Source organism: Megalobrama amblycephala, linkage group LG15 (assembly GCF_018812025.1).
Source record: "Megalobrama amblycephala isolate DHTTF-2021 linkage group LG15, ASM1881202v1, whole genome shotgun sequence".
NCBI classification, from domain to species: Eukaryota; Metazoa; Chordata; class Actinopteri; order Cypriniformes; family Xenocyprididae; genus Megalobrama; species Megalobrama amblycephala.
Genome location: NC_063058.1, coordinates 20090295 through 20110909, shown reverse-complemented (window position 1 = coordinate 20110909; position 20615 = coordinate 20090295). Strand labels below are relative to the sequence as shown.

Here is a 20615-nt window from a genome sequence, read left to right as displayed (position 1 = left end):
TTGTATGGCTCCCACAGTAAATGTAGTATTGTCTTATATATGTTTTATTTTATCAGTTGTGGAATCCAACCATTCATCCATCTGAGGAAACTGTATTATTATTATATAAATGTATTATTATTATATAAAATAAATGTATTATTATTAATGTAGTTAGCTTACTTTATTGAGTATTTCCATTTTATGCAACTTTACTGTAAATTAATAATTAATACATTTAAGATCATCATGTTAAAAAAAAGTGTTACCGAAATATCTTATTCAGGGCAGAACTAAATAACACATTAAATAAAATAAAACATTACATTTTTAGGATGTCTATTGTTAAAATAGATGACTCGTTTGCTTTCAGGACAAGCTGTTTTTTTCTCTGCATTTCACCTCTGCTCTAGCTTGTTTCCCAGTCTAGCTTTCTAATAAGACTCTCATTGTTTACTATGTGTATTTTTCGGCTCTGTGGCAAATTGCTTATGTTCCTGTATTGTAAGTCTCTGGATAAAAAGTCTACTAAATGCGTATATGTAAATGTTATGTAAAACTGAAATACATTTACAGATAAGGATATTACAAATGTTATACACTGGAAATGTCGCATTAGTAGCAACTCATAACTTATGATAACTAAGTGTTGTGTTAGGATGGCTATTTTGTCGTTATTGTGTGCTGAAGTAAGCCAGGTCAAACCGACGTGATGTGATACGCTTTTTATTCTTTCCGACAACTCCCCCTCGTCCACTAGGGGGCGATATTTAACCATATCACTACATCCCCCTTTCTGAGATTTGTGCTTTACATCACATCAGACATATATATATATCACAAAATAAAACAAAATCTCCATAACCATTATTTATAACAATTTAACAAATTCTCTCTTTTCCCCACACAATTTCCATACACAACAAATTTGCACAAATAGAACACAGATTATTATTTATTTATTTATTTATTAACCATTTGCTTTTAAAAGAACAATGCATTTTTATTTTCTAATACCTAAGAAGGGTGGGGTAGACTGCCCATTCCTTCTACTAAGTTGTGGGTTTTTTTCTGTCCCATAGCGAATCACTCAGTTCTCCCAATAGTACCTGCTAACTATGCACAAAGTCTTTCAGGTACTTTGGTGGTCTCCTGTCTCTGGAAGGATATCTTTTCTCAGGAGTGCTGAGAAGCACTGGAGCTTTACCTGAATCCACAGCGTCTGGCACAACACTAGAATATTTGTTTACCAGTACAACTGTTGTATTAGGACTCGATGTTGCTACTGGCAGTGCTACTGGAGTTGACACTAGGTGACTTTGATTCCGACGAAGAATACCTTTAGGTGAATCCACCAGGTAAGATCTTGGAGTCTCCGCTTTCGTAATCACAGTCCCTTTTTCTTTAGTGTCACTAATCCATACTGGCTCACCTGGATGCAACTGTGGTCAGAGTCATGTGCTCTGTGTCTATTATTAAACTGTTTAACTTGTTTCTTTCTCTTCAACTTTTCCTCTGCTTTCAGACGATCCAAGTCCATCCAGCCAGGATTCAACATTGATGGAACAACTGGGATTGTTGTGCAAAGCTTTTGGCACATCAGCAGTTCTGCAGGACTATATCCATTAGCTAATGGTGTTGCCTGATACTCCATAAGAGCAAGATATGGATCTGCTGCTTTGGCAAGTAAATCTTTCACAGTTCTTACTGCACTTTCAGCTTCCCCATTGGCATGAGCATATCTGGGACTGGATGTCGTATGAGAGAAACCCCACTCTTTAGCGAAATTCTTGAAACATTCCGCATTGAATTGTGGTCCGTTGTCAGACATCACCTCAGTAGGAATTCCGTGATGAGCAAACATATTTTTGAGATGTGTTACCACACCTGTAGCAGTTGTTGATGACAATTTTGCTATTTCCACAAACCAAGAAAAATAGTCGATAACCAGCAAGTATTGATCCTCTTTCCACTGAAACAGATCTGCACCGACTTTTGACCAAGGCCTTTTAGGGAATTCAGTGGGAATCAATGTTTTTTAAAGTTTTTTCTTTGGCTTGCACATACGTCACATTTCTCCACCTTTGATTGAAGCTGTGCGCTCAGACCTGGCCACCAAACCGATTGCTTAGCACGCTCTTGACATTTAGCAATGCCCTGGTGTGCAACATGCAGTTTCTCCAGGATATCACTCTCTAGTGACTTTGGAATTACGAGACGACAGCCTTTTAGCAACGGTCTATTCTCTACCGTTAACTCCCCAGTGGGGTATTGACAGCAAATAGGGCTTGGAGTCAGGCTTCAGAGATATCTCATACTCTCCCTGCAGTTTTCCCAGACCCTCGAATAATTCAGGAAACTGTCTTTTCACTGACTCCATACTATCAAGGATCACTGTATCGATTCTCGCTATGATGCCTAAAGCATGGATTGCCGGCCGCCCAAGTAGCGCCATTTTCAATCCCGAAATCACATATATGTCTTGGGTTGTGGTTATATATTTCGTGCTAAGTTTAGCTGTGCACCTACCCTTGACCTGCAGTGAATCTTGGCCTGGTGCCAGCAGTATCTTTGAGGTTTTCTGCAGTTTACTGAAGTTGTCCTGCTTGAACAGTTCTTCAGAAACCACAGTGACGTCTGCTCCCTTGTCCACTTTTAACCTCAGAATCACTTTTAGTTTTATCAGCCAGGGGGCATCATTCTGCTCTGTACTGACAGTACCTAAGAAAGCCATGTCATCCTCTTGTTCATCACGAGTCATGTTTACTTCACTTATTCCTCTGGATCTGCAAACTTTTGCATAATGACCCTTTTTCTTACAAAGGTTGCAGTATGCCTGTCTTGCTGGGCACTGAAATTTGCTGTGAGAAGGAATTTTCCCACACCTCTTACATGGGATGGACTTATCCAACACAGTTTGCTTCTCAGCCATCCTAGCAGGCTTCTTACTCTGCATCATGCTTCGTCCTTTATTGTAAGGTCGTTGCTGTGCATGAACGATGTCAACATTGGTTGCTAAATCACTTTTAAAGTTGGCTTTCAGCTCCTCTTGCTGTTTCTTTACCAGCTCGCTTTGGCGTACATGTGTGACAGCCTTCTCTAAAGTGAGTTCAGGATCCATCTGAAGTTGGTCTGACAATCTTTTATCTCTCAGTCCAACCACTAATCTGTCCAGAATCATTTCACTGTATAATTCTCCATAGCCGCAATGCTCACCTAGGCAATGTAGTGCTGTGATGAAATTATCTGCAGACTCTCCTGCTTCCTGTTGTCTCATATTAAACTTTGCACGTTCAAATATTACATTTCTTCGTACTACAAAATGTTCATTCAGACGCTCCATGACAGTATTATACTCACTGAGCTGTTCTGAAGTGAGACACAATGATGTAAGGATGTCCTCCGCCTCATCACCCATTGTATACACTAGGGCATTCACTTGGTTCTCTTCTGGTTGTAATTCAAGTCCAGATGCAACTCTAAATCTTTCAAATCTTTTACTCCATTTTGGCCATTCCTCTGGTTTTGAGAAACTTTTGCGGTGACGGTACCTGAAACCGATCCATTTTCTCCTGCGTAGTTCTTCACTCCTCTGCACGTGTCGAGCGATCACTTGTCTGTCAAATTTCACAACAAAAAGCTTGATTTCTTATATTACCACTCTTGGCAAAAGGGCTCTCTCAGTCCTCCTATGCCATTCTCATGCAAACTTCTGACACCATGTTGTGTTAGGATGGCTATTTTGTCGTTATTGTGTGCTGAAGTAAGCCAGGTCAAACCAACGTGATGTGATACACTTTTTATTCTTTCCGACAACTCCCCCTCGTCCACTAGGGGGCGATATTTAACCATATCTCTACACTAAGCATAATGTAATAACTCCATGTTACACCCACATCTGTCAAAGCACCTGACAGGGCAAGCCACTTAAACTGTATCCTTATAACTTAGTTTGAAGCGCTTATGACATTTTGATATGTTTTGTACAGTTTGGCTCATGCACTTTTCCCAAAGATGCTCACTCTGTGCCATCCGTGGTGCGTTTTGTCCATGGAAATGCTTTATTGAGTACTGTAATGTGACATGAATGGAGGATGTATTTCCATGAACTGCATGCAGACATGAGAGTAAAATATAACGTAAATGATGTCTCTTACTGAAATATGTAGTAGAAAACCCATGAAAATTTTACGTTATTTAAAAAAATCCATAACATATTTGTACAATGGAGCGCCATTTTGTTTGCGTTCTGTGTCGATGACGTCAAATGGTTGCACTCTGTCAGCTACAAATATTACTCTATGGCTATTTTTACCAAAGGCATCAGGGCTAAAGTGGAGAGAACATATACACCTGGTCACTTCATTTCTCTGATCGAATATCTGATTTATAAAAACGATTGCATTTACACTTGGCCACATAAATGTGTCTCCGCAAATATATCTGATCTTCAATTCCCACGCTATATGCAGATATCATGGAGTTCACGTCACCAAAAGCAACAAATGAGCTGCATTTTATTGATTATCAGCTAATTTCAAAATCAAGACCGCAATCAGAGAGAGCATGGCAACAGTCCTCCTGGTAAGATCATTCAGTTTCATTACCTTTAATGAAGATGATTGTGTGCGCGCCTTAGTCTGGGTAAACCCAGCCTGATCTGCCGGCGATTTGATTTTGCTCGGCAACTCAGTCTGGAAACCCGTACATTCATTTCTGCTGCGCTGTTACACTTTTGCGGGAACCAATCACAGACTGGCTTATCCACCTTGCTCGCTATTGGCGGGTATAACACGATGACGATAGAGAAGCGACGGCAAGCAGCTTTCAAACTCTATTTGATCTACCCGTCTCTCCAAAATAACAATGCACAATCACAGTGACGCCAATTTGTGTTAAGCATTTACCTTATCTGAGAGAAATGTAGCAGAGCGTTGATCCAACAGTCTCTTCATAGGAAGATTACACACAACGATTCTCTGCTGTTATTTTGGTGGTTTGCTTCACGATGTGAGTACAGGACTCTTTTACTTCAATGCCCCTTGATGGTAGACAATATTTTTATTATTTGCTCTATATGTTTCGTCTCCCTGCTTCTTGAATCTCGCGCCGCCTGAGCTGACTGGAATTCTTTTTGGTTGTCATGACAATGACGTAGTTTAGGGCGGCTATATTCCGTGTTCATTTACACTGAACCAGAACAGTATCAGAGTCGCCTTTTAACCTCTGGACGATGCTGAATGACTTCTTTAGTTAGCAAACAATTCACTCGAGTGGGTGTAAATACCGATCACTTTCATGTTTTTTTTGCACAACCTGCAAAAATCGCTCTATGCCATTGCTGCTTCTGCAAACCGCGGATCAATGCTACAAACCAATACAAACTAAACCTGCGTCTCAATCAGCTCCCTAGTTCCCTAGGTCGTGAATCAGTATATCATGAAAGTGAATGTGGCTGATTCCCTGATCAGTGCCCTGACTACTGAACTAGGGAGCTGATTGAGACACACGGTAAACCTGTCTGGAGTTTTCGCATCGCTCTGCAAAGTACGTCACCCGGATCGTTGATCTGATTGGTTGAAGGACTATCCAATTGCGTGACTAATGCTCGTTGATCACGCCTCTTATGCAGTAGGAAATACATAGCAAACTCCCCAGACCAATGTTCAATTTTAAATTGAGCTTGGTCTGGTGATAGCCAGACTATGCGCGCCTGCTAATCAGCTGCTCATCTGCGGCGATGCGTGCTACAGTAGCACTGTCATATCTGGCTATAACATTATTTAACCTATAACACGCTCTCACACGTTTATTTTTTTAGTATTTTTTGGAGGAATTAAATTTACATATGTGGTTTCAACAACCAGATGCATTTAGACCATGTTCAGTTTTGACTGGAATGCGTCCCAGACCACCTCCTGAAGTGGTTTGAGTGATCGGATTTATATCCGTCTCCAGTGCCACATTCTTCACAACTTCCCATTCTTTTCTCCTCTTCTTATCACTAGTAAAGCAGTAAAGACTTAAATCGCTTCTCTTGTGGCTCATCGACTGAAAATTACAACCAAAAGCTGCACAATGTGACATCGATGTATATTATATTCCAAGTTGTGTTGTGGTAAAAATAGCCATAGAGTAATGTAAGCATCGGATGCTGTAAGCAGAGGATGAAAACATCGAAGATGTGCAATGAATCAATTTATACTAGGCTACATATTTCAGTAAGAGACATCATTTACGTTTTTTTATTCTTTCATTGTTTCTTACCATTTAGCTTTTGTGAGTTATTGCTGGGATTGTTTATTCTTACCTGTTTGGTGCTTTTTTGAGTTATTGAAATGTTTTTTGTTAGAAATAAATGATTACTTTGTCTCCTACTTCAGTGGTTCCTAACCATGTTGATTTCATTTGGCATTACTAGATTTGATAAAATTATTGAGTGGAGACTTTAATGTTCATATCAATAGAGAGAATGACTCCAAAGCTAGACTGAATTTTTATAATGTCATGATTACTAGTGAGAGTGCCCTAATCGGCCACTAGAGGGCACTCCTACCCAGACTCTTGTTTTCACCCCTTGGACTGCATTTCCCATAACAAACTTCCCGGACTCATTATCCTGTTTCATTGCACCCAGCTGTTTTGTATTTGCTCATCAGTGTCTGTCTACTTATACTTGGTTTGTTTCTGCTTTTGTTATCGTGGTTACATTTTATGTCACCTGTGTTTGCTTTATTTTGTATGGACTGTTCTGTGGACTTTGACCCTCGCCTGCCTGGATTATGTTTATTGGATTACCCCATTAAAGCTGCACTTGGATCTTACTCTCTTGTCTCTGTGCTTACGTGACATATAGGCTATGCATTGTCTTAAGAGCTATACGTGTTGTTTAGATAAATCAAACATCAGAGGTGTTTGGCATGTAATGTCTGTACAATGTAGTGATGCAGATGTATTTTTTTTTTTGTATTTATTTCAACAAATGACAACCAAAATAAATCCCATAGAAGCTTGTGAACAGTTTTGAAGTGGCTGTGTGCAAGTTATGCTCATTCACAAGCCCAGTGAGAGTTATACTCGCAAATGTTAATTATTCAACTGAACAAAATACAAAACTTTCAAAACACTCTATTTTTATTGAGTGATAGGCAGTGGGTTCAATCAGTGACATTATTAGATTTGATATAAAGCGTTTTCCTGTCACCTCCTCAACCTGCCTCCCTTGTTTTTACATGTAGAAAAGGCATTACAGCGTCCATTTTTTTTCCCCCCTGAATTCAGATTCAGCATGAATGACCTACAATGGAGACATTTTTCACAATCGTGACAAAATCAAAATTACTGCCCTAAACACACTAGCAGAAAAGCAGCGCGATATAAACAAACCAGACTAGAACTCAATAAGGTGTGATGGCAGCTTCACAAGTTTTCAATTCAGTAGAAAAATCGCTCCTCTTCATAACATAAGGATCACGTCCAACATATTTAGTGATTTTTTTTGCTTATATCTATCTTTTGAAATAGTGTCTAAACCGCTACAATACGTACTTTCCTCTAGGTCTTCCATTCTGTTTCTTTACTTCCTGCCTTCCAGCTGAATTTTCACATCAGAACCACATAATTAGTTTTTCCTTCACTCATCATTTCCCCTGTTGATAAGGAGTTGATTTGGTTAGTGAATCTTTTTATGGTCTGTGAGAAAAAATAAAATTAGTTTCATAAGCCTGTTACACTATCATTAGACAAAAGCAAATCTTCTGAGGAGGTAAAAGAGGCATTATCTGAACAGAGAACATTTTCAGGTGCTGTTCATACAAGGCATAAGACAAAAGCAACAGAATGAACTATGCTATTCAAAAATGAACTTCTTTATAATTGATGTTAAGGTAATTGCAAAAATTCTTATTCGCAATACAGATTTTTCAAAATAGCAACTATATATCTTGCAGTTCAAACATTGTGATTCTGTAAATTTGTGATTCTACAAATTTGTGTCTCGCAATTTTTACCTTTTTTCTGTATTTTTTTTTTCTATAGTTTCTTTACTTCCTGCCCTCCATCTGAATTTTGCGCATCATCAGAACCATGTGATTGCAAATAAGCTATTGATGTTGAATGTATGCAGCACTATAAAGGGTTTGAGATCACTGGTGAACTTTATGTTGTCTTGTTTTAATAAAATTTAAGTGAAAGTGAGCTTATAAAACATCATAAGATTAACATGTTTTTAGCATAAATTTAAGCTCCGTAAAACCATAAAAGTTTGCTACTGTATTTTTTACAGTAAAATACTGGCAACCACAGCTGCCTTTTTTTTATTTATTTTTTTTACAGTGTATTATATGTATTTTCAGATAATATCCTCTAGTCAGTACAAAAAGTGCTAATTGCTTCCTGAGCAGTACTCAAACGTTTCAGGCGCGCTCGTAGGTCATTGCGCCTTATGCTGACATCAGAGTCCTCAAACAGGAGATCACGCACATCTGGCTTTTCCAGTAAACTCAACATGTCAGTATACAGGAGCTGAGCAGTCTCCTTCAGCATGAAAAAAGAGATCATCATGGGCAGTTGGTCAGCCATCCGCTGCACCACAATCTGAAAGGAAACAGTGAGATACTAAGTTCCACACCACGAGCACTGCACTGTAATTAGTTAATGAAAACTAAGATCTACCTCATAATATGCCTCCAGCATATTACTGTACTTGCACTTTTTGTCAAAGATTGGTAACTGATCTTCTGAAAATGTCTCTTTTGTAATCTCATTCAAGATCTTAAAGTAGATGGGATCTTGAGTGTAGATCATGTTTTCCATTTCAAACTGCTCTTTGATCCTCTTCTTTGTCTTTTCTTGCTGGTTTAACTGAATGTTGTTAATTTTGTCCTATGTGTAAAATGGAAAAGTCAAATGATAAAGTACAGAGGAAAGAGAACTTGTTTTAACTGGATAAAAACTGGACAAGCTTTGTCACCAATTAAGAGCATTATTTACCTTAGTAAGGTTTTGAAGGACAGGGTAGTTCCGGAAACACCGACTCACCACATCAATGAATTGTGAGATGATGATTTCTTTGGAAGAAATACATAAAGTCAAGAAGATGAAATTTGTCATTAAGTTGGTGATCTAAATCTTTTGTTTTTATAATGGAGGCTCTCCAAGATAACCTAAATAAGTCTTTAAAAACAAAGATGTGTGATGGTACCTTTGACGGTATTGAGTAAGTCAATGGATGGCTCCTTAAGATTGGCCACATGTTTTTGCAAAATCATCTCAAACAGTCTGTAGCTACTGAAGCCGACCAGTTCCCTCCCTCTGTTATTCTGGCTCAACTCTTTTGTATTGCTAACTTGTTAGGAAACAAAATAGATTTCTTATGAAATTAAATGACTTTTTTTTCATTTTCATCAGAACTCTAAGGAAAAACAACAGTAAATTTAAAGTTGTAGCATGTTTGGAAATATACTGACAGGATGTCTTTGTATTGTTAAGATGATCACTCCACTTCTTGAATTCAGCCCGAAGCTGGACATACAAATTTTCCTCACTCATCAGTTCCCCTGATGATAAGGAGGTGATTTGATCACTGAATCTTTTTATGGTCTGTGAGAAAAAATAAAATTTGTTTTATGAGTCTGTTACACTATCATTAGACAGCAAAAGCAAATCTTCTTAAGGAGTAAAAGAGGCATTATCTGAACAGAGAACATTTTCTGGTGCTAATTTGGTCCTTTTGCAAAATAGTTGCGTCGATGGAGATATCGGGCTTTCCTGAATTCTACACCACCAGGATCTTGCGAGCTCAAAATTAAACAAACAAGTTTTTTTCTGATATGCAATCTGTTTTCTTTACACTTTGCATGCATCCACCTGTATCCATGGAGCTGGCCTAATGTTTGGAGTTGATGCTGAATAAATACGATAACGTCAATACTTGAGTATTCTTTTAGTCGGAACAGGCTTCTGTGTCAAAATGCAAGAATGCAAACAATGTCTTTGTATTGAAGTCCAAGTTTAAAATAGATCTCTAGTAATTCATGGACATCCATCATGCTCTTGTTTTCTTGTTGTTCTTGAGCATGCAATATGTTTCTTGTGCACACATGAAAGTCTGTATATTTTTTTTATTTTTGCAAAGGTCCATTTAGGGGCTCCATAGGTTTATTTCTCTTTTAAGGGGCAGCTAATTTTATGGACAAAAGGATCTGTCTTTATCACAAAATGCATATTAAGAAATGTTTTGGTACATAGGGTTACAGCAGCTTGGACCGCTAATCATAATGAAGATGTGACGACTTGAGATCCTACTTCAATGAGGAACAGTTTGGCTCCCTTAAGATCTTCTGGTGGTCCAGTCTCACACTCCTTGAGCTCATTCCTCACATCCCACAACAGATTTTTAATCTGCTCATTGAGCTGTGGCAGTGATTTCTGACAAAGACAGGTGAGACACAATTTGGTTATAGTCTCTGACAAACCACCACCAAATTCATGACTTTTAGGTTGAGACATTTACAAACTTACTTTGATATGATCAACAAGATTCTGAGTCAGCTTGACAGCAAGACATTTAATAGTCGCTTTATTCTCATTCAAGAGGCATCTGTAGAAAAAGAGAAGGCACATAGTTTAGATGGGATTTACTTTAGATCATATAGCCTACTGTAGCCTGATAAACAGAATGAAAAATCAAAATGGACAAAGTGAACATCACAATTTTACATTAATAAAACGTTTTTTTCAAATATGAATTATTCATTAAATTTATGAATTAATAATAAATATCATTAGGTTTTCGGGGAGTTATACCACATGACATTTTACAATCTGAACTAACCTTGTCTTAAAGGGATAGTTCACCCCAAAATGAAACTTTTGTCATCACTTACCCTCATGTTGTTCCAAACATGCATGATTTTCTTTCTTCTGTGGAATACAATATAAGATATTTTATGTTGGTAACTAGGCCGTTGACGGTAGCCATTGACCTCCATAGTATGGTTTTCCTACTATGAAGGTCAATGGAAACCGTCATTGCCAGCATTCTTTAAAATATCTTCTTTTGTGTTCAACAGAAGGAAGAAACTTTGAAACAATTTGATGGTACGTGATAACAATTTTTTTTTTTTTTTTTTTTTTGGGTGAACTCTTTAAGGGTCTGCATTCTAAGGGTCATTAAATTTTTTCCTTGCATGTTGGGTATGCCATATGGCCTATGATTTTGTGGACAAACATATAAAATATAAGCTATATAAGTTTTGTCAAAATATTTTGTGAAAAAAACTATGTGAAGGAGTAGTTCACCGCAAAATTAAAATTCTGTTATTAATTACTCACCCTCGTGTCTTTCCAAACCCGTAAGACTTTCGTTCATGGAACACAAATGAAGATATTTTTGATGAAATCTGAGAGATTTCTGTCCCTCCATAGACAGCTACGCAACTGACACTTTGACGCTTCAAAAAGTTTTCAGAAAGAGATTGTACAACTAATCCATATGTGATTATAAGGCTAAATTCAGTCTGTCATCATATGAAGTGATTGAGAAAATTGGACTAAACCGCTCGAATCATATGGATTCATTTTATGATTTCTTTATGAATGTTTTGAAGGTCAAAGTGTCAGTTGTGTAGCTGTCAATGGAGGGACAGAAAACTCTCAGATTTCATCAAAAAAAAAAAAAATTGTGTTCTGAAGATAAACAAAGGTTTTGTGTGGAACAACATAAAGGTGAGCAATTAATGACAGAATTTTCATTTTTGGGTGAACTAACCCTTTAAGGTTTTCTTTTCATTCACTTCATTCTTTTAATAAGGACGTTTGTCACCCTGACCATTTTTTTTTTTGTTTGTTTTTACTTTACCTACCTCAAAACATATCAAAATTTGAATTCACAAATGAATACATGCTAAAAAGTTAAAATGATAATCTCCTCAGATTGTAACCTGAAATAGTCATGGTTTTGGAAGAAATCTCTCTCCATTTGTTTCGCCTCCTCCAGAGGAATGTTCTCATCGATCTGCTGTTGTCCTCTACACTTCACCATGACGTAACCTTTGCGGAGAGGAATCACTTTGTTGTGGACAATGTCCACGATGTTCCTCTCTGTTGCCTTGTCTATGAGGTCTGGCTTGGTCAAAATGGCTGTGAGAATGAAAAATTTTTATTATGTAAAAAGTGCATTTGATGATTTGAAGTCCTCAAGTCCTCAAATATATTTGGGGAGATATTAGATATTGTGTGGATCATTGCTTCATTACCGACAGTTCTTTTGCCCTCAGGATCTACTTCTTGTGCCATTTTTAATGCTTCTGTTGTTGCAATGTCAGTGTTACAAGGGACCACTACCAGGTTTATAGTCTCTGGCTTCTCAATAAATTTCATAATCAGACGTTTGATCTGCAAGACATGAAGACATAGTTTTAAAAGAGTGCACTCTTTGTTACAGAATGCACTCAAAAAAATGGTACATTGGATTTACTTAATTTTTTTTATGTCAACAGGTTCCATGTAACTTGGTTATGTTGCATTTAATTAAAATTATTTATTTCAGTTAACTTAAATTTATTACATAAGGTTAACTCAGTGCCATTTAGTTGAATCAGGTTAACATTCTTAATTTTGTCCAAAGTTTAATTATCCTAAAATTAATATCAAATTGTTTTAAGAAATTAAAACAAGTAATCCAATTTAATTGATTAGTTTATTTATTGAATGCATTCAAGAACAATATTCATGACTTTTACAAAATCTTCACTCTGTAAAGACTTTTAGAATCAGAATCAGAATCAGAATCAGAAATCAGAAAGAGCTTTATTGCCAGGTATGTTGTTTACACATACTAGGAATTTGTTTTAGTGACAGAAGCTCCACAGTGCAACAGAGTAACAGCGACAAGACAAGACACATAATAAAAAGAATAAAATAATAATATACAAATTTACAAGATAGACAAAGTGCAAAAAAAGCAAAAGACAATATATATTATAGACAATTGTATGTACAATTATGTGTGCAAATTGAGATATAAATAAGTGTTTTAAGTAAATAATGTGTAATAGTGTTATGTGTTCCGTGTTTGTCAAGTGTTCATGAGATGGATTGCTTGAGGGAAGAAACTGTTCCTGTGTCTGGTCGTTCTGGTGCTCAGGGCTCTGTAGCGTCGACCGGATGGCAACAGTTCAAAGAGGGAGTGTGCTGGATGTGAGGGGTCCAGAGTGATCTTCTTTGCCCTTTTTCTCACTCTGGATAAGTACAGTTCTTGGAGAGTGGGGAGGGTTGTGCCAATGATTCGCTCAGCAGACCGGACTACCCTCTGTAGTCTTCTGAGGTCAGATTTGGTAGCTGAGCTGAACCAGACGGTAATTGAAGTGCAGAGGATGGATTCGATGATGGCAGAGTAGAACTGTTTCAGCAGCTCCTGTGGTAGGTTGAACTTCCTCAGCTGGCGAAGGAAGTACAACCTCTGCTGGGCCTTTTTCACAATGGACTCGATGTGGTTGTCCCACTTCAGGTCCTGGGAGATGGTGGTGCCCAGGAACCTGAATGACTCCACTGCTGCCACAGTGCTGTTCATGATGGTGAGTGGGGGGAGAGCAGGGGGGTTTCTCCTGAAGTCCACGGTCATCTCCACTGTCTTGAGCGTGTTGAGCTCCAGGTTGTTAAGACTGCACCAGACAGCCAGCTGTTCAACCTCCAGTCTGTAAGCAGACTCGTCACCGTCCTGGATGAGGCCGATCAGTGTGGTGTCATCCGCAAACTTCAGGAGCTTGACAGAGGGGTCTTTTGAGGTGCAGTCGTTGGTGTACAGGGAGAAGAGCAGTGGGGAGAGAACACAGCCCTGAGGGGCGCCGGTGCTGATGGTGAGGGTGCTGGATGAGAATTTTCCCAGCCTCACTAGCTGCTGCCTGTCTGTCAGGAAGCTGGTGATCCACTGACAGACAGAGGTGGGCACGGAGAGCTGAGTTAGTTTAGGCTGGAGGAGTGATGGGACGATGGTGTTAAAAGCAGAGCTGAAGTCCACAAACAGGATCCTCACATAAGTCCCTGGTCTGTCCAGATGCTGGAGAACATAATGCAGTCCCATATTGACTGCATCATCCACAGACCTGTTTGCTCGGTAAGCAAACTGCAGGGGGTCCAGTAAGGGTCCAGTGATGTCCTTCAGAAAAGCCAGAACCAGTCTTTCAAATGACTTCATGGCCACAGACGTTAGAGCCACAGGTCTGTAGTCATTTAGTCCAGTAATTTTGGGTTTCTTTGGGACGGGGATGATGGTGGAGCGTTTGAAGCATGAGGGGACTTCGCACAGCTCCAGTGATCTGTTGAAGATCTGTGTGAAGATGGGGGCCAGCTGGTCAGCGCAGGTTTTCAGACAGGCTGGTGAAACGCTGTCTGGGCCTGGTGCCTTTCTTCTCTTGTTCTTTCTGAAGACCTGGCGCACGTCATCTTCACTGAACTGAATTGCAGGTGTGGGGGAGAGGGGGGTTGATGGAGGTGTGAATGGTGATTTTTCAAACCTGCAATAAAACCCATTCAGATCGTCTGCCAGTTGTTGATTCTCCACAGAGCTGGGGGATGGTGTCTTGTAGTTGGTGATAACTTTCAGACCTTTCCACACTGAAGCTGTGTCATTAGAAGAGAACTGATTCCGAAGTTTATCAGAATAATTCCTCTTTGCCACTCTGATCTCCTTTTCCAGTGTGTATTTGGCCTGTTTGTACAAGACTCTGTCCCCTTTTCTGCGAGCATCTTCTTTGGCCTGACGGAGCTGGCTGAGTTTTGCAGTGAACCAGGGTTTGTCGTTGTTGTAAGATAAATGAGTCTTTGTAGGAATGCACAGATCCTCACAGAAACTGATATATGATGTAACAGTCTCTGTGAGCTCGTCCAGATCGGTGGCAGCAGCTTCAAAAACACTCCAATCAGTCCATTCGAAACAGGCTTGTAAAGCCCGCTCTGTTTCGGTGGTCCATCTCTTTACAGTCTTTGCTACAGGTTTAGCTGATTTCAGTTTCTGCCTGTAGGTTGGTATGAGATGAACTAGACAGTGATCAGAGAGCCCCAAAGCTGCCCGTGGGACAGAGTGATATGCATCCTTTATTGCTGTGTAACAGTGATCCAGTGTATTACTGTCTCTGGTGGGACAAGTAACATGCTGTCTGTATTTTGGAAGTTCACGTGAGAGAACCGCTTTATTAAAGTCCCCGAGAATGATAAGAACAGAGTCCGGGTGTTGTTGCTCGCTCTCTGTGATCATATCAGCAAGTATCTGTAAAGCCGAGCTCACGTGCGCTTGCGGAGGAATGTAGACGCTCACCAGAATGAACGAGCAAAACTCCCGCGGCGAATAGAACGGTTTGCAGTTAATGAAGAGTGTTTCAAGATCTGGACAGCACATCTTCTTTAACACCGTTACATCTGAACACCACCTTTCGTTGATGTAAAAGCACGTCCCGCCGCCGCGCGATTTCCCCGTTGATTCTGCGTCGCGATCTGATCTAAACAGCTGAAAGCCCGGCAGACTTAACACGCTGTCCGGAATGGCGTCGTTCAGCCAGGTTTCCGTGAAGCACAGAGCAGCCGAGTTCGAGAAATCTTTATTTGTCCGGGAGAGCAGAAGGAGTTCGTCCGTTTTGTTGGGCAGAGAGCGGAGATTCGCCAGATGGATGCTAGGCAGCGGCGTTCTTAATCCGCGCTGTCTGAGCTTCACGAGGGCGCCGGCGCGCTTTCCCCGTCTGCGCGTCCTGAAGCGTCTAAACAGCGCTGCCGCTCCGCCGACTACAACATTCAACAAAACGTCTGAATAATCGAAATCCGGTAAAAGATTTTGTGGTGTGTACTGCCGAATGTTCAGCAGTTCATCCCTGGTAAAACTGATGGTGTTTGAAAAACAGAAAACAGGAAAAACTAACAAAAACAGAACAAACACTGAAGAGCTAAGCACTGTGGCTGCCATGCGCGGCGCCATCTTGTTTCGCCATGTTGGGTGTTGGGCGCCATGTTTTTATTGTTGGGTGTTAGCCAGAAGATGATTTTATTCCATTTATGGCATGCCCAAAATAGTCGTTTGTATTATTGAAACAACTTTAACTGTTGTTAGCAGGTCCTCAACCCAAGCACATGTTCTACACTTCACCACAATGGTAACCAAAACTATTAACATAACAGAAACTTTTAAATACCAACATAATAGAACAGTAAACATTTAAAATGTCTCTCCATTGTCTCTCCATGTTGCTAAAAACTGCTTAAAATAACACTTTATTTCAACATTTACTCTCCCAGATCAGCCCATTTGCAAAGCATGATGGAAATTGAAAGTCCTGTTTGAGTCCTGGTTGAATTTACTTGATTGAAACATGTTATTTTAATATGAAAACATCAAGTTAAAAAGTAATCGTTTCAAGTAAATTTAACATGAAGCAATTAAATTTGAACCAGAAACCTAATACAATGGTGTTGAATCAAAATAAGTTGTTTAAATAAAGTGAACAGCATCAAAAAAAAAAACATTTTTTTTGAGTGTGTGGCATGTAAAGTTGAATTATACTGCTCACCTGGTTTCCAATATCCTCTGGTTGTCCTTTTATTGGGACTCGGGCAATTCCAGGTAGATCGATCAGTGTGAGGTCACACACATCTGGTGACATGACCTCTAAAGTGATGAGCTCATCACATATTCCTACCCCTTTTCCTGCCAGTTCATTCTGGGCTGTAACACACACACTGCAAAATTAACTATGTTGTAAGAAAAAATATGTCCTTTAAAGCAGCGTGAATAATGACACCGATTCGTCTTAGAGTGAAGCTTCCTTTTTAGCAAATTCATTGACACAAATGGCCCTCCTCTAAAGAAGTTGGAATGATTCAACCAGTTCAAAAAATGCTGTCAATCGACTGCCAAAATAAGCCATTGTAAAGAAGCTATAGCAGACATACTCTCACATTAAACATGACTTGTGTCGATAAATAAAACTCAGTTCTATTAGCAGTGATCTCATCATTGCAACTCAATTTCTGCACACTAATGAATGCTTTCATCATAACTTACAGTGCAAACGCGATGTAACTAAGAGATTTGTTGAATAAACTGGGAGTTTTGGCGCAAGTCCAGAACTAAGTCACTGATAAACTCGCGATGTTTGATTGACAGCTCCAGCGATTGTAAAGGGAGCGTTCTTTGATTGCTTTCTATATATAATTTAATCACATTTTAAATAACAGATTATTTTCATCCTACTAAGAGAAACAATGTGAAGTTGACCATTTAGTCACTGGTTTGATTTACTGATCAGGCATTGGAATTAACACAGTTACAGTACATGTTGCCACATATTGTCGAGTCCATATCGTAAAAAACAACAAAGCCTGCACCGAAATGTGATTGATTTACCAAAGAAGTCAATAAAAGCTTTTATTGGACTATCAAGGAAGTTTTCAGTTCTGAAACTTACAGGATATTCTTATAGTATGATGACCTTAAATATCAAAGCTCAAAGAAAAAGTGGATTTCTCAATTCATGACAGCTTTAAAGGCCCACTGAAGTGTCTTGGAACATGCAGCATTATGGCTGAATCTGAAATCGCCCCCTATATCCACCTCATTTACTATTCCCAACATTAGCTCACTAATACAGTTCACTTGATGGAGTGAATGAAAACGAGTGAGTAAATCTGGACACTGATGAAGGGCTGCCAGTTTTGTCCTTGCTGTTTAAAAATCATTTGAAACTTACCAAACTGTCATGAATGTCATGAAAATCCATGATAATATGACTGACGCATCTTGTGTTATTCTATAGTCTTTGGTATTTCTCACTGTTAGCTTAGCAACATGCTAACGACAATATGAATCAATTCAAGTGCAATGAATCATATATGACATCAAAGACTTTAAAATACAGAAAGACGGTGCACTCCTTTGACTATGAATGGGAGAAAGTGCAATGCACATTCAGTATTTTGTCATGATTCGAGCATTTAGAAACAAAATTTATAAGACAGTTGTTGTCAGATTTCATTGCTGATTTCAAATATGACATTTAATTGTAGTTTTGGAGAATTTGATGTTTCCCCATGGGATCGAAGCTGCATTGCATGCCCAAGAGACGTTTCAAAGATGGCCACTGATTGAAATGACTTGTCTGTACCATTTTGACTTTGCTCGCTGTTTTGCTTTTATTCTATAATATTCTATCTTATCCTATAGCCCTTCATATAACAGAATGTTGCTATATATGCAACAAAACTGATCCTCTCTAGCTCTCTCATTTCGAAGGCTGCATCCTCCAGAGGGCGCATTTGTCGGCCACATATGTCAATGAGGCTGCTTCATTTCAGTACACTGACCACTACAGTCATGAAGAAATTACAACAATTTACATTTGACTAGGAATAACGGTTTAAGTTTATAATGGTTACTTTTCTGAAATGAGACACCATATGAGTTCTGTGCAGTGATATGGTGAACTGGAATGAATTAAATTGATTGAATCAGCATCCAAGACTATAAGCCATCAATTTTTTAACACAAAACAAATTTTTTTTTATATTTATTTACTAATTGTGACTTCAGCTTGAGAATTTGAATTCTATATTATGTTCCAGTAACTTTGATAAGAAAATGTACTAACCTGCTTCAACATGTTCTTCAACTAAAGAAGGATCTCCAAATTCAAATTTCTTCTCATCATGAGTTAAATTTGCAACCTTTCCACTTGCCAGTTTGCTGGCTTTAATAGGACCTGCAAAATTTCATAATTTAAATCCAGTTGTAAGATTGATCATTTTAAGCCAGTTGCAAAAAACAAACAAAAAAACATCAAGTTAAGAACACAGAGAATGCAAGCAGTTTATGAACCTGCAACAAGTGAAGAATCCACAAATTCAATTCTCCTCTTACGGTAGGATAGAACAGCCTTCCACTTGACTCCACCTGTTACCTTCTTCAGCCTCAGCTCTAGTGGACATCTGGTGACAATTCCTACAGCAAACACAGTTCAGTTAACAACCAAGTAAACTGACATTGGAATATTATGTGACAAGATTATAATATATACAAAAAAAACAGTGCATGTGCTGACAAAAGTAATCATTCTTTAATTATTAAAGGAACACTCCACTTTTTTTAAAAAATAGGCTCATTTTCCAACTCCTATAGAGTTAAACAGTTGAGTTGTACTGTTTTCGAATCCATTCAGCTGATCTCCGGGTCTGACCGTACCACTTTTAGCATAGCTTAGCATAATTTATTGAATCTGATTAGACAGTTAGCATCTCGCTCAAAAAAATGACCAAAGAGTTTCAATATTTTTCCTATTTAAAACTTCTGTAGTTACATCATGTACTAAGACTGACAGAAAACGAAAAGTTTTTCTAGGCCGATATGGCTAGGAACTATACTCTCATTCCGGCGTAATAATCAAGGAACTTTGCTGCCGTACCATGGGTGCAGCAGGCGCAATGATATTACGCAGCGTCTCTCATAAATGTCTCTATGGTTGCAAGGCACGCTCCCTGTGCAAGCAGGAGGTCACAGGCACTGCGTAATATCATTGTGCCTGCTGCACCCATGGTACGGCAGCAAAGTTCCTTGATTATTACGCCGGAATGAGAGTCTAGTTTTTAATTTTTCGTCGGTCTTAGTACACGATGTAACTACAGAAGAGTCAAGTTTTAAATAAGAAAAATATTGAAACTCTTTGGTCATTTTTGAGAGAGATGCTAACAGTATAATCAGATTCAATGAACTATGCTAAGCTATGCTAAAAGTGGTATCACCAGACCCGGAGATCGGCTGATTGGATTCAAAAACAGTAAAACTCAACTGTTTAACTCTAGGGGAGTTGGAAATGAGCCTATTTTCAAAAAAAGTGGAGTGTTCCTTTAAGGCCCATTCACACCATGGACGATAATGATAAAGGTACTGCTCTAAAAAAAAATTGTATGTAAATGAATAGCAGAGTCCAAACCACAGCTATCATCTATCAACTAACACAACTATTATCAACTATCACAACGATTATTGCACAGACAGAGAATATATATCATTGTAACCAATTCAGAATGGATTTTTTTTTTTTCTAGCTGACAAACTATAAAAACATTGACAGCCAATCAGAATCCATCCTGCTTTAAGAGCTTGAGCATTTAAAGTGGCAGAGACATTACTGCAGCAAGCTTAGAATAAATGAAACAATGTTGTCCACTGGTGCGGACGCTAATATAGTAATAATTTTAGTTATCTTTATAGTTATGGTTCATGGTGTCAACGGGCCTTTATAATCAGACTTTGGCATAACCAACTTGAATTTATTGTTTCATACCTTGTGTCAACATTTCAGGTGGGAAGTACAATAGAGCAACACTGAAGGGTGTGGGCTACCTACAAATGGGTAGTGTATATGAATATCCAATCGCAAAGAAGAGTAAAAACCAGAGTCCTCACCGCTTCCTCTTGGTAATGCAACTCCAGAAAGCGCTTCCAACACAGAGCTTTTTCCAGAACTCTGGTCTCCGATCACTGCAATAGTCGGTAATGCCAAGTCCTTCTGAATGCCAACTGACCGCAGAGTGTCTATCAGATCAATGTAAGGACGAATGCTCTCCTCTAAATGACTGTGAACTTCTCCCTTCAT

General features: G+C 38.8%; 1 protein-coding gene and 1 long non-coding RNA gene across 4 annotated transcripts in view; one reads left to right on the top strand and one right to left on the bottom strand.

Annotated features, from left to right (window-relative positions):
• The window catches only part of LOC125247207, a 19642-nt gene extending 8116 nt beyond the window's left edge, over positions 1 to 11526 (top strand). Inside the window, exons 3-4 of one of the 3 annotated variants that reach the window (XR_007180037.1) lie at positions 1250 to 1337; positions 1505 to 4741. This is a non-coding gene — a long non-coding RNA (uncharacterized LOC125247207). Of the gene's footprint in view, positions 1 to 1249; positions 4742 to 10227 lie in introns of those variants that run through there. The other 2 variants (XR_007180039.1, XR_007180038.1) reach the window with 2 other exon arrangements.
• On the bottom strand, positions 7761 to 20615 carry LOC125247205 (interferon-induced GTP-binding protein Mx3-like). Its single transcript, XM_048158435.1, has 13 exons — positions 20426 to 20615; positions 18839 to 18961; positions 18612 to 18722; positions 16536 to 16690; positions 12237 to 12375; positions 11922 to 12120; positions 10501 to 10579; positions 10285 to 10407; positions 9447 to 9579; positions 9182 to 9325; positions 8971 to 9047; positions 8653 to 8862; positions 7761 to 8574 (listed from the first exon to the last, which is right to left on the bottom strand). The coding sequence occupies exons 1-13, from the start codon at positions 20613 to 20615 to the stop codon at positions 8344 to 8346; spliced, it is 1914 nt and encodes a 637-aa protein (XP_048014392.1). The 3' UTR covers positions 7761 to 8343.